At 32.3% G+C, this 14,325-nt stretch overlaps 1 protein-coding gene across 1 annotated transcript in view; it reads left to right on the top strand.

Moving 5' to 3' along the window:
* The window catches only part of LOC118192118 (uncharacterized), a 97,514-nt gene that overhangs the window by 71,109 nt on the left and 12,080 nt on the right, over window positions 1–14,325 (top strand). Inside the window, exon 10 of the mRNA XM_035363022.2 lies at window positions 8,163–8,215. Within this exon, the coding sequence (XP_035218913.1) occupies window positions 8,163–8,215 (53 nt within the window). The remainder of the gene's footprint in view (window positions 1–8,162; window positions 8,216–14,325) is intronic.

Raw genomic sequence — 14,325 nt, 5'->3', positions numbered from 1 at the left:
CCATCTCAAATTCTACAGATGAAAATGAGGATGAGGCAGTATGTAAAAACAGTGATTCATCATCAGACGCAGATGAGGTCCAGCCAAATGAATGGGAATTTTGACAGTGATAATGAGTTGTATTGTGAACAAGAATTGATTTCAGTAACTTTATGTAATATTTTGCTCTGTTAAATTTCAGTCCTGGCAGCTAATAAAAACTAGTTCGTCAACCAAAATTCTGTATTTTTTTAAATTTTTGAATCCCCAAATCAAATGGTATCTTACACATGGAAGTATCTTATACAAAGGAAATACAATATATTCTGTTGTCTTAAAATTCCTTTTGAGTTTATATGGCTAGAAATTTATTTGTCAAGAGCTTTTCAGGTAGTAAGTTCAACTTTGTAGAGAATCTGTCTGATACTGATTTCAAACTTAATATATTTTATAGCTTAAAATAAAATAATCTTGATATGCATATTAAAAATCATGTTTTAACATTGCTAAGCAGCTGAAATACCATATATGCCCATTATATATATGTGGATTATTGGAATTTTGTTGTAACCTGAAGAAAAAGCGTCTTCAGCAGGCAATGTTAATTTCTTCTTTAAGGTTATTTGCCAGTATTGCTGGTTTATTGCAGTATGCAACATCTTTTATCACATCCTTTGATAAATCAGATGAACGTAAAAGAAACTTATAGGAACTGTAATAAAGAGGATTTAGAATTGGGTTTATTTACCAGAACTGTGAGTTTTCTATTTGTTTGTGAAACATCTTATAAAATCTAATTCAACAGTGAAAGACATTTAAAGACACATTTTTCTCATTATTTTCAGTCCTGTTGAAAGTCTCATGTTTAAACAGGGTTCGTAGCGGTCCTTATAAGTGCTTATAAGTCCTTATATTTGAAAATAAAATATAAAGGCCCTTATAGGTGCTTACTTTTTCTTAAAAGCCCTTATTTTTTGTTTTTAGTGCTTATTTTTCGCTTTTAGTGCCTTTTTTTTTTTTTTTTTTTTTTTTAATGAACGCGCTGTTTTTCCTGGTACCAAAGCCGAAACTAAATAAACAACTTTTCTTCCAAATATGGAATGTCAGATGGTGAATCATACTCCCGGAAATAGCTTTTCTCCTTTCTCTGCATTAACATAACCTTTGGTGTGCACGAAGAGTACAGACAGGTGCCCGTCGTTCTATTGGTCAAAGAAATGCGAAAGCAGTAGAAAATTCCGGTACATTCGGCATTCTTTTCCTCCCACCTAAATACTTCACACGTTTGAATTTCTATCAAGATCTTAATAATTTGCATTTTCGTTCCACTTGGTCAGTTCATATTCGTGTTTATTATGATCGTTATGCTTATATTATGAACATATGTATGAATGTTTATAATAACGTATTTGCAGTAAATGCTGAAGTATAGTAAACTTTCAAAAATGGTTGTGTTTTAACACAGATTAGCTTTCTAAGGTAATAATACAGTCAAAAGTCGTTATCCGGAATGATCTATAATCCGTACCTCAAAGCTACAAACTTTCTGCGCATGCGCCGCGTTCACGCATGCGCACAGGCGTTTACGAGAGCGCGTAAGACCCTTACGGCTGCGAATATGTTTGTGCGCATGCGCGTTTAATGTGTAACGGAGTTATACGCTAAGCTAATGTTATCTAATTCAGTTAATGTTGCAGATTGCGTTGTTCCTTAATCTTCGAATTAGATCCGGCTTATTATTTTTTGCAGACTGTTAGAGCAATTTTATAAAAGTAAGCTTGAACTTTCGATTATGTCAAATAGAATTTCCGATATATATTTACTACAAAGCGAAAGTATGTTTTGAAATCCGAAATCTGTTTATCAATTTCACGCTGCTCTGCGGCAGAGGGGGGGGGGCAGAAACGTCATTATTAGATTATGATAGATTAGAAAGATTATGTCAAATAGAATTTCCGATATATATTTACTAATATGTAATTTGTATCTACAAAGCGAAAGTACGTTTTGAAATCCGAAATTTGTTTATCAATTTCACGCTGCGGATTGGAAGTTGATCTCTCAGCACTATCCTTATCTTCAGGGCAGATGTTTTTATTTTATTTGGTTTATAATTCCGCACTAAGTGTAGTATTTCATCTCGATGTACTCCATCTTTGATATGATTAAAATCAAGTTCCTCGTCATTATAATTCGCTTCCGATAGTGAAGAAAGTGACCCAGAGGTTACTGAAAATGAAAACATTTCGATTGACAAATTAGTCGGTATTCTCAACACAGCAATATAGGACTTGAACAGCGGAACTTTGTAACTAAACAAGAAATTATGTCTGTTTAATAGAATTAAAGAGAAAGTATTATCACATGAAACGAAGCAACTTACATTGAAGGAAATGTTTAATAAAGTAAACAAATAAATATTAAGCTTTTTCTTTTTGTAAATTTTGATACCCTTTAGATCATAATTGTTCTTTATTTCATAAATTACGGTTTCATATTTTTAATTTTGTAATTTCTGCATGCCATCTTACCAGATTTAAACTGATGATCTATAATCCGGAAAAATCGATAATCTGGAATCGCCGAAGTCCCGACGAGTCCGGATTAACGACTTTTGACTGTATTTGGAATGGCTTATATAAAGGGAAAGTAATCGAGTAGTCAAAATGATTTTGTTTTTTTGGCCAATACATTATACAGTACGAAGATTGGGAGGTTCTCCCCTTTCTCCGCAAAATCTCGAATATTGAAACTGTTACAGTTCGCTGCAAAACAAGCAACGGACTTTTTTTGTCACTTTCCAATCTGGATTGAATAGGACTAAAAGTTCTGCGGTCTACCAACCCAAGCGAAGAATGATTCTATTCCAGAAATTTAACGCCGTCTGTTGAAAATTAGAATGAAAAACACCCCAGTTATTTAGTTCTTTATTCTCCCAATACCGGCAGCTGTTGATTCCGATTGCGTAATATCACGTAGGGAAGAATTACGGCGTACGTATTGTGCAATAACGCTTGCGATATTTTGCAGAGATAATTAATTTTGATGTTCTGTCCGAGATTTGTTTATGAACACTTAAAAGAGTTTTACTGTGCTTGCTAAGCAGAATATTTTTCAGTTTCATTGGTTTATTTTTATATGATGCGCATATCGAAATGTCAAAAGCATTTATTTAGTGGAAAAATTTAACGAGCGACTACAGTCTACTTCCCCCCTCCTCCGCTCCTCTTTTTCAAGTTACGCTCGACTATCCGAATATTCGCTAATTTCCAAGTATGCGGGTTAGTTAAGCTTTTACTCTTAAAGGATGACTGCTTGAAGCAAATTTCTGTCTTCTGATTTCAGAAATGTTCCTCTTTTTTACTTAAATTTCTTTGCTTGCAATATCTGTTAAGGGAAAACTGATATACAATGGAAATTTAGAAAATGTTCAGAATTTAGATTTAAATTATTTAAATATCAATATGAGTGGAGAAATAAATTATATTTATTATTAGGTTCCAAGTAAATACAATAAATATGCCATATTATTATTTATTTTCTCTATTTTGAATTGAAATTTCATCATTAAATCTTGTAATATAGTTTAGTTCTGCATAGTTTTTTTTTTTTTTTTTTTTTCCTCTCATTGTAAACTAGTTCTGTAAATTGAACTGTTATTTAAAATTAAAAAAAAAAAAAAAAAAAAAAAAAAAAAAAAAAAAAAATTATTTGCCATGGTTGAGGTAATGCTTATTCTATCTTAATAAATACTGCATTTCTCATATTTTAAATTACAAGTCTAATTTTTAAGGTTATGCAGTTGTGTATAATGTAATTAGACAGGTGCTTATTTTTTTTCTTAAAATGTGCTTGAAAAGTGCTTGTAGGTGCTTATTTTTTTAACTAAAATGTAGCCCTGTTAAAGATTTTCGTTAATCGTTGTACCTATATTCCTGCAAATTTAATCACTTTGATTCCTGTCACTTATTATTATTTCCTTAAGATTTTTCATACTTTTATTAAGTGTTACTTTCAATAAAATTTAATAAAAGATGTAACTTGCATTTTGTTATATATAATTACTGTGAGGGAAATAGCACTAGATGAGCTAGGTTTTTATCAAGCTGCTATGCTTGTACAGCCTTCTTAGAATCTGATGGGTGCATCTGGCTCACATTATACTTAAGCGCAATCCATGTAGTTTAAAATGGGATTGCAGAAAATCTACATGCACAATAGAATCTTCACATATGTGCAAGGCCAGGCTATCTGATGCTTGAAGTTAAAAAAAAGGGGCTGCTTAACCAGGTAGATCGACATATACTCTCTGATATCCACCCACTATAGTTGGCCATATTTAGTAATCAAACTATCTTAGAACATAAGCAAATGCTGGCATATCGAACATCACCTCTGTGACAGCAACCACTTCCACACACCAAAGTCATGTGGAAATAGGTGGTTATCTTAGGAAGTTTTCACCGTATAGTATACAATGTATGTATGTGTGTGTGTGTACTGGTGTCCAGAATTATGATTACAAATGCTACATATATGCCAAGTCAATTTTAAGTAAAACTCATTTCTGTTTTGTTTAAAGGATAAATGTTTTGTATTGTGTAATTTAAAAGATGACAACTTGTATTTCCAGAATAGTCTAGAATTTAGGTATTACACTTAGCTCTCTGTGCTTCATAATGAGCTCTCATGAGATTGTTGATCAAAACATGGCAATGAGTCCCATTCTTGTAAAAGCAAGGACTTTTATACATGGAAGGTCCCAGAACTGTGTTGACATCATATAATGTCTCTTCCTAGAGTATATACTAAATATACTATAATATTTAAGTATGACAGCTTTCCTACACACACCATTTGGCAAATACTCTCTGCCTCCAGAAATCATCAAGTAGTCGGGTTCTGTATAAACTGGCATTAACCTCCAAAAAATATAAAGCCTTGTTTAACAGCTGCTTAGATAATAGGATTTGCGAACCTCTTCTTTAAAATACTGTATGATCTCTGGACCTGCAACAAGACATGCAGTGGTGTACGGTCAACTTGATGTCCATTTGTGTCCAACAATCCAACTTGATACCTCCACACGAGAATTCTACATCTATCAAGGTGGCTGATTTCTCAGATAGCTAGAGAGAGATGATAGCAGGCCCTGAGCTGTTTTCAGGTAAATGAACAGAAATGAAATATTTTTAGAAAATCTCTCTTGTGTGAATTCTAACTTATTGCTGAAGGGGACATGACCTCAATATTGCTGCATCCAAGATTTGTGTGCCTGGCTATGCAACGGTTAGCTCTCTTTCATGAACCTCTTTCAGTGGTAGGAGTTGAACCCATATCACTGGTTGCTGAAATTAAAGGACTTGATAGGTGTCTGTCTGTAGTTTTACTGTTTGCCTCGAAATTGTTGTTCCAAATGCAGCTGTGAGGCTCTCTCGAGTCAGTCTTTTTATGACATTATGTGTTTTATATCATGTATGACTCCTGTACAGGTATTATCATTCTTTTATGATCTTGGCTGGGCCTCCTGTTGATAGAACTTGTGTAATTTTAATTTATGAATATGAATCCTAGCCCTATGAATTTAAAAGTTGCCAAATATGAGATTCCAGGATGTCATTTATGTGTCTCTTCTCATGCAAAGATAAACTGTGTTCACTTGTTGATCATTGTGAATATGATCTATCATCCCACTGAATCTCAAGAAAGTTGAATATAAAGTTTTAGTGTACTCTCTCATGCATAATATAACCTTTTGCAAAGACGAGCCTGTATGCTTGTTCATTATTATGCCGATCTCTACTACACATTCTTCAGATTAGTTTCTTTCCATAAGTTTTTTCATTCTTTCCATATAAGATACACCCAGGTTTGATCTTTAGACTGAATTTGAATTATCATTGAAAGTAAAATTACCCCACTGATTTAAAATCTGTTTATTATCTTCATATTTCACTGTAAGTTTACACTATTTATACATAGGAAGGAAACTGCTTAATGTCTGACGTACAAACTGTGTTGTTAAAAGTAAAGTTCCTTGTAAACAGTCTGGAAACATATTATCCTTGTAGTGGATGTCAACTCTTAAGAGTTGCAATGTAGATATCATGCAGTTAGTACTAAATACTGGCATATCCAAAGAGTTGATGTTATCAATTATCTTCACATGTGTGTTAACAATGGAACTTTAACTACAGTCTCTAGACTCTCAGGTATACTAGTGGAGGTAAGAAAACATTTACTGCATTTGTAAGTAAGGAAAAGAAAAATGGTTTAACTTTGAGACAGAAAAAAACAGCTTATTAAATTTCTCAAAATGTTTAATAATTTGAAAATAATATGTGAGGATAATAAAGAACAAGATGAAGAATGAAGACATTATATCACCATGCAAGAAATGCATGATATCAGTATGCACTGAAGTAGCAATTTAGTTACTGTTTCAAATAAATGATTCAATGAAAGCATTAAGTCAGATCTTATGTGGGAAATCAATGATTTGTCTTTTTGAGAAGCAATTTTAATGCATTTAATTTTTTGACTTGTTTCAACAAAATTGCATAAATGAGAACACTTAAAAAAGCAAGATGATTTACAAATCATGCTTAATGAAAATATATATTTTCCTTTAAATTGATTAGTGAAATAAAATTCTAAAACAATTATGAAGGATGGTGACAGTTTAAACACACTATATTATGAAGTCCTCCAAAATATGTTAGTGATTAAGAAGGTATTTTTATTTCTTAATAATTTCTTTAAGAATATGTTGAATATTTTTATCGTCAGATGGCAAGTGGCAAAGAATTATTTTTGGCAATTAAAAGTAAAGTATGTCTAAGCTCAAGTGTTTTGTAGAGAATACTGTTATTGGATTGTCAATAGCAGTAATGTGTGAATGTAATCTGTAATGAAATGTTGGTTTAGTTTGCCCCTAAAATAAATAAAAGTAACTTTTGAAATAATATAATTTATCATATGTTCCTTTTTTTCTGCTTTTTTTTTTTTTTTAACTTAAAAAAGATTCATGTCGCTATGCTGTTTTGCAATTTGTACATTGATAGTTGTCAGCTTTTACCTAATAACTTACATATGTGTAATTTTAGTTTGTTTTGTGTATTTTAATAAGTTATTAGTTTTACTAACTCTCCATGTATGTTTGCTGCAATTTGAGCAGAGTTATCAAGTTCCTTCGATTTGCATGAGATAAAAAATTGCCTTAGTGTTCACTATTTCAGTACTAGATAGCTCTACAGGGTCCATTTCATTGTTGAGAATGTGTGTACAAGTTTCAAATTTAGTGATGCTAGTATGCTAGATACTAGCTTTATAGATATATAAATTACCTATCAGCATAAATAAACCAAGAAGAATAAAGATTATAGAAATTATAATCTTTGTTCATAATTAATAATAAATGTAAATATTTGAAAAAGTATTTCATAAGTATATATTTCATAGCATGTAAGATTTTTGATAGACAAAATGTGATTAGCCTAAGAAATAATAATTTTATTGTACTATATACTTTTCCTAAATAAGTACTCGTTTGATAATTCTTTCTTCTTGTTCAATTCTTAAAGATCCCATCTTTGATTTTAATTCTAGGGGTATTTATAACATTTTTTGTCAGTGCTGTTAGACATACTTTGGCCAAACTAAAACAACATTAAAATTTCACATCAAAGAACATGATCTGCAGTATCTGTTTGTCCAAATGGAAGAAATAAACAAATCTTTGATAGCTAATTGTAGTTGGTAATTGAACCATAGTTTTGAATTTGATTTTGCAAAAAATACCAGCAAAACTTCTTCACATCTCTGAAGCCTTTCACATTTAAAAAAAAAATGACTTGTAGCAGTGTTAATTTCAATCCAGTTCTTGCCAGTGCTTTCAAAATTCTAATAGCTTAGTATTTTAATAAATATTTAATTACTGTTTCTTTAAACCTATGACACTTTTTCTTTACTCTGCCCATTAATTATTTGTATAAATTTTCTCCTTCTCTCTCTCTTCCTTTTTTTTTGGCCCTTAAAAGCAGTAAAGTTTCATTCAAGATCTGTGCCTTTCTAAGGTTGCTTTTTACTTAATTTTGATTTACTGTGATCTAAAAGTATTTCATTTGATGCTTAAATATTTGTGATCAATTTTGTGTTTTAATTTTATTGTTTTTTTTTTTCAGACGTTTCAGGCTAAATGAGGCAGCTACGGATTTTAGAAATGGATCTTTAAATGGTATTTAAACAATTTATTTAAATTTATTAAAATATATGACTTCTTACTCTTGAAATAAGAAGTGGAAATGTTTGAGATGCTTAAATATATTTTTAATATAAAAATGTTAACGAACAAGTGTTTATCATTTAAAATTAAGTATTTAAAAATGTTATACAGTTTTACAAAGTTTACTGAAATGTTCAAAAGGCTGTAGTTATCCAATTGTGGCTCAAGGCTTTTTTATATAAATTACAAACTAGAAACTGATTCAAATTACACTATTTCTCAATTCAAAACTTAGTTTTATTACGAAATGTACAGGCTGAATAAGATGGCTTCCCTGCAAAGCAGTTTTAGGGTTGCCATAAAATAACAATTGAAGGTCGGGTTGCCACATTTGGCGAGAAATCGCCCATTTGGCATCAGAATTGGCGATATACCATGGATGGTTAGAGAATCTTCTGGAACGAATTCTTACTGGTTTAGCCCAGAATGTTCTCGAACACAAGCTGAAAGCTATATAAACTCTGTTGGTCTGCAGTTAGTGTGTGCGCCTTGTCGAGAGGGTGAGTCGGAGAGTGCCTCGTCAATTGCAAGATAGTGTGCCTCGAGTTAGTCCGTGCGGAGTCGATCAAGTTTACAGCGAGTGCCGAGTGGGTCGTCGAGTGCACCGAAATTGTCTCCTAGTGTATCGCGTAGTGCATCATTGAGAGAGCGTGTTGAGTTCCGGGAATGACTGAACCGAAGAGACGGGAGCTGTTCTCTGTGTGTCATTGAGTGTATCGCAAGTTATAGCGTGGAGAGTCTCAAGAGTACGTGGAGTTCCGAGAACGACCGAGCAGATTCGGGAGCTGTACTCTGATCCTTTGCAGTGAAGCTGTCTCAACAGTTATAGCCTGTTAGTGTGTGTCATGGCTGTGTCGCTGATTGTGCCAGCGTGTTTATAGTATATCTCTGACGACTGTAAAAGAGTTTTGGAGGCTGTCGTGATTAATATTGGTAAATAAAGTGTGTTTCAATACTTCACCAAGTGCTATTGTTGTTATTCACTCCAAATCCATACGAACGTGAAAAAAGAAAATAATGTAACAACTGGTGTCAGAAGAAAAACGTAACAATTGGTGTCAGAAGTGGGATTTGTGAGTGAATGTTAGTGACCCGCCTGCAGAGGAAAGCCATGGCGGAGGAGATGAAGAGTTTGATGGACATTTTAGCCAAGATAAAAGCCGTATATGATGAGATAAAAGCTGGATATAAAGAGATGACAGCTGAGATCAAAGCCGAACTGAAAGAGATGAAAGCCGGACTGGAAGAGAAGAAAACCCGATGAGCAGAAATAAATGTCGGCGAAAAAAAGGCACGAGAGCAACTCCGACAGGTGAAAGGGGAGCTTACAGAAGAAACTGGAGCCATAAAAGACGATGTGGAAATGAGAGAAGTGGCATCTGAAGAATCAAAGGGTGAAGAAATGAAGGAAGTAGCTAATGAACTACCTGAGAAAGACCAGGAAATAATGGATGAAACATCTAATGAGACTAAAGAAAGAGATGAAGAAAAAGACTGGAAAGACGCGTCTCATACTCAGGTGTCCGAAGTTGAACTGGAAGACAGTGATATAATATTGTTTGTAAAGATGAAGAAATAAACGAAGTGGGTTGTAAAGCTTCTGAAAGAGGTGAAGAAATAATTCATGTAAATAAAGTTCCTGATTTTCAGATGCTTCAAGTAGAGATGAAGAACGTGAAAACGCAACAGTAAAGTTGGTAGAAACTGATAGTGAAGTTATGAAGTCGCAGTTAGTGAGTATTGAACCATCTGAAAATGCATGTGATGCAGAGATGAGAGAAGTTGATGTGCAGCTTAAGAAGTGTGCTCCAGTATTGCAAGAAAATTCACCCACTCCACAAACTGTGTGTCTCCTAATACAGATTATGCAGACACGGACTTGATTCTAAACCAGGATGCTTCTGTTTGTAAAGAATCTGGTTCCGTTATTGATTCTGATGCAGAATTTTGAGCTGGTTCCCAGGAAATGGAGGAATATGAACATGTACCAGCTGCTGAAAATACCAAGGTGAATTGTATACATGATGCGAATAAACCACAGAGTGGTGAACGAACTGTTTTAGATCTTCCAATGGATGAAAAGTCTGAAAGGACGGAATCTTCAGACCATGAGATGAAAAACAGAAATGCATCTGAGAAACTGCAGTGGAAAAGTATTTGACCCGGGTATAAATAATAAAAAGACCGAGACTGAAATTCATTATGAACTTTAATTTGTATAATTTAAAATCGTTATGTGTTTAATTTGTGTATGTAACTTATACGTAGTGTAAATATTTGTTTCTTTAGTTATTTCATAAGAATAAATTAAATTTAATTAAAAAAATTAAATTTAAATACAAATTTAATTGAATATTCTTTGCGCCATTGCTGCAAGAAATGAAATTTAAATTTTAACAAACGCTTATAAAAGTAAAAAAAGTAAAAAAGCAAATTTAAAGCCGAAAAAAAGAAAAAAAGCCAAAATAATTTTTAAAAAAATTAAAAAAAAAAAAAAAAAAATGTGCAAACATGTAAAAGATTTAATTCTCGAACTAATCTACAGTATCATTTAAATTCAGAAGCATAAGCAAATCAAGTGCAAAACTAATCCATGAAAATAAATTCACTAATTTAGCAAATTAAAATTAAACTAAACAATTTTTTTAAAAATGCATAAGTGAAGGACTGTTGAGTAGGCAGGAGACAGACTTATCAAGGGGAAGTTGCCTCCAACCTAACTCTCCAATCATTCAATTCGTGTTTCGTCGTTCATGCAGGCAAGGGTAAAAGTCAAAACCAAAAGTAAAAAGAAATACCAATAAAGTGGTATCCTTAGAAATTAACATTTAAGAATTAAATTTAAGAATAAAGTTTTAAAACTAGAGTTTTAAAAGGAAAATACTAATGAAGTCTTATGAGAAACAAGCAAGTAAAGTTAAGTATTAAATTAAATTTTTTTTAAAAAAATTAAATTTTTAAAAAAATTAATTTTTTTATAAAAAATAAAAAATCTAGAAACCAATGTATTTTATAAACCCTTGTCTACAGAAACCTCTCTGACACGAATATGCATATCAATAAAAAGAAACTAAAAAAGAACTAGACATAATCCATATAAACCAATAAGAAACAAAAAGAACTAATTCACAATTTTTAAAAAAACAAATATATATTTAAAAATATAATTTCATATTTAGAAAATACTTAAATACTACATAAAAAATTTTTTTAAAAATACTTAAAGCAAGTAAATAGTAAGTTTTAATTCTAACTTACCTACTATAGGAGTGTTGGGGTCTGCAAAAGTGTTGTTAAAGAGAAGTAAGTGTGTTCTTCAAATTATATAGATGGCGCTTATGTAGGTAAAGTTGAGTGTCAAGCTGCTATCTTTGTTATATTAAAATTTTTTGTAAACATTAATATTAAAAAAATTAAATTAAAAATTAAAAATCCTAAAAGTAGTAATTATCAATTATTTAGGGAGTTAAGTAGCTGAGCCAATCAAGATATGTAAGTTTGCTTGAAGAAAAATAAAGTTAAGTGGTATTGTGAATAAAAAATGTAAACTGTTTGTAATGTGAAATGTGTGTTCTGTTGAAAAATTGTAAAAAACGTTAAGTGAAAAAATTTTTTTGTGTGTGAAAATTGCAAATAATTAAAGTAATTAAGAAAAACTGAAATGTTTTAAAATTAAAGTTTTAAAGTAAAATTTCCCAAAATTTTTTGAAACGAAGTCCTAAAAATGCCTCTAAAAAAATTCCCAGAAACTTATTTAGGAAGTTATATTTATGAAAGAAAAATTAAAAGTTTAATGAACTTGATTTCAATTGGTATAACAAAACTTAATTAAATACTGGCTAAAGTATGGAAAATTAGAAGAAGATTAAAATCTTCACTCAATTCGGGCTATAATTGAGACTTTTGAAAAGAGTTGGCCCTTTATTAGTAAAAGGAAAGAATCCAGTTTTGATTAAATATACATATTTACAAAATATTTACAATAAAAATTTACAAGATAATTTCTTTACTCTTCTATATCCTTCATTACCCTCCAGCTAAGGTTTAAGGTAGTGTTATCATATCCAAAAGAGCCAAAAAATTATAAAGTCAATGCCTGCCTTTTTAATATATAAATTAATAAATTTTGGTGGTACTTGGTTATCAACTTGAACATTAATTAAATTAATTAGCTTTATTATTTCTTCCTTTAAATTGTCTATTTCAGTACATATATTTTTTATTCTGATTAATTGGCTGTGAAACGTGTTTTCTATTACTCTTCTAGAGATATTAGAGTTCCAATTAATTAGTTTAATAGTATGAAAATGGAAATTCCTTCTTTTATCAAATAATTTAATTTTGCTGTGTTTAATAATTTGCAGGTCTAGGAATTCAATTTATTTATACCTTATGTTTGTTTTATTACGTTTTGTTTGTATTGAATTAGGCTTCTGACCAAGGGTTGTACTGCCTGGGACATGCAGTCCTTGAGAGGGGGCAGTGTTACAAAATATACAGACTCAATAAGATGGCTTGGTGATATATAAAATATACAGGCTCAATAAGATGGCTTGGTGATATACCATGAATGGTTGGAGAATCTTCTGGAACGAATTCTTACCAGTTTAGCCCAGAATGTTCTCGAACACAAGCCGAAAGCTATATAAACCCTGCTGGTCTGCAGTCAGTGTGTGTGCCTCGTCAAGTGTGAGATAGTGCGCCTCGAGTTAGTCCGTGCGGAGTGGATCAAGTATGACAGCGAGTGCCGAGTGCACCAAAAGCGTCTCGTAGTGTATCACAGTTAGTGCATCATCGAGAGAGCATGTTGAGCTCCGGGAACGACTGAACCGAAGAGTCAGGAGGTGTGCTCTGAGTGTTGTCGAGTGTATCGCGAGGTATAGCGTGGAGAGTCTCGAGAATACATGGAGTTCCGAGAATGACCGAGCAGAGTTGGGAGCTGTACTCTGATGCTTTGCAGTGAAGCTGTCTCAACTGTTATAGCCTGATAGTGTCGTGGCTGTGTCGCTGATTGTGCCAGTGTGTTTATAGTAGATCTCCGACGATTGTAAAAGAGTTTTGGAGGCTGTCCTGATTAATATTGGTAAATTAAATGTGTTTCGATACTTCACCAAGTGCTGTCAATGTTATTCACTCCAAATCCACACGAACTTCGTACGAATGTGAAAGAAGAAAATAATGTAACAACTGGTGTCAGAAGAAAAACATAACAGTTTAAATTTTGTGAGATACAGAGCATTATTTAAAATAATGTAGTATGTTTTTATTAAACAAATTTGGCTTAGTACATGACAGTTTAAATTTTGGGTCATTTTTCAGTAGCATATTGATCAATTTTTGTCTTTAGTTTTAATGATGTTTAACTCTTTGGCCTATAACCAGGAGTCTGACTCGTGGTAAAGAATTTGTGTCATAAGCAAAAGCCACAAGTCTGACTCATGGTAAAGAATTTGTGTCATAAACAAAAGCCGCGAGTCTGAGTCATGGTGAGGAATTTGTGCATAAAATGCCGTATAATATTATTAGAACAAGTGATTGGAGTTATTCTACATCGAATATTTTCCCTTTCATTGTAACGTCAGTATTTTGTTTTTTACAGTTGTTTCTGACGAAACTGGATGATCTGTTACATTAGTTTTCCTTAGAGCTTTGTTACGTTCGCACGTTTCAAATATAATTTCGTATAAAGAATTAAAAAATTTTTATTTCCATCATGCCAAACTCTTATACCCATCATACCCATCATGCAATTATTTTTGTCAGGGGATCAATTAATTATGATTACACTCTAGACGTCTTAGAATTACTATTTGTACCTAAATATTGTTTATTATTTCACAATTCCTTTCGTTGCACTGAAATATATATGTGTCATGAAAAGTATACATTTTGCACCAGTTCGGGTACACGGCTGAACAGTTCAATGGCACGGCGTGCAACCGACTTTCTTGTTTACTTTGTAGCTCACGCAATTGCCAGATATCGTGTAGGCCAAGGTGTTAAAAATCCACATTCACATAAATGTGTGTTAACTAATCACAATAAAGTCTTAATTTTGTTTT

Source organism: Stegodyphus dumicola, chromosome 8, assembly GCF_044657685.1.
Source record: "Stegodyphus dumicola isolate Sdum_Otavi_A_Nest chromosome 8, ASM4465768v1".
Lineage (NCBI taxonomy): Eukaryota > Metazoa > Arthropoda > Arachnida > Araneae > Eresidae > Stegodyphus > Stegodyphus dumicola.
This window is presented reverse-complemented; position numbering and strand designations above follow the sequence as displayed.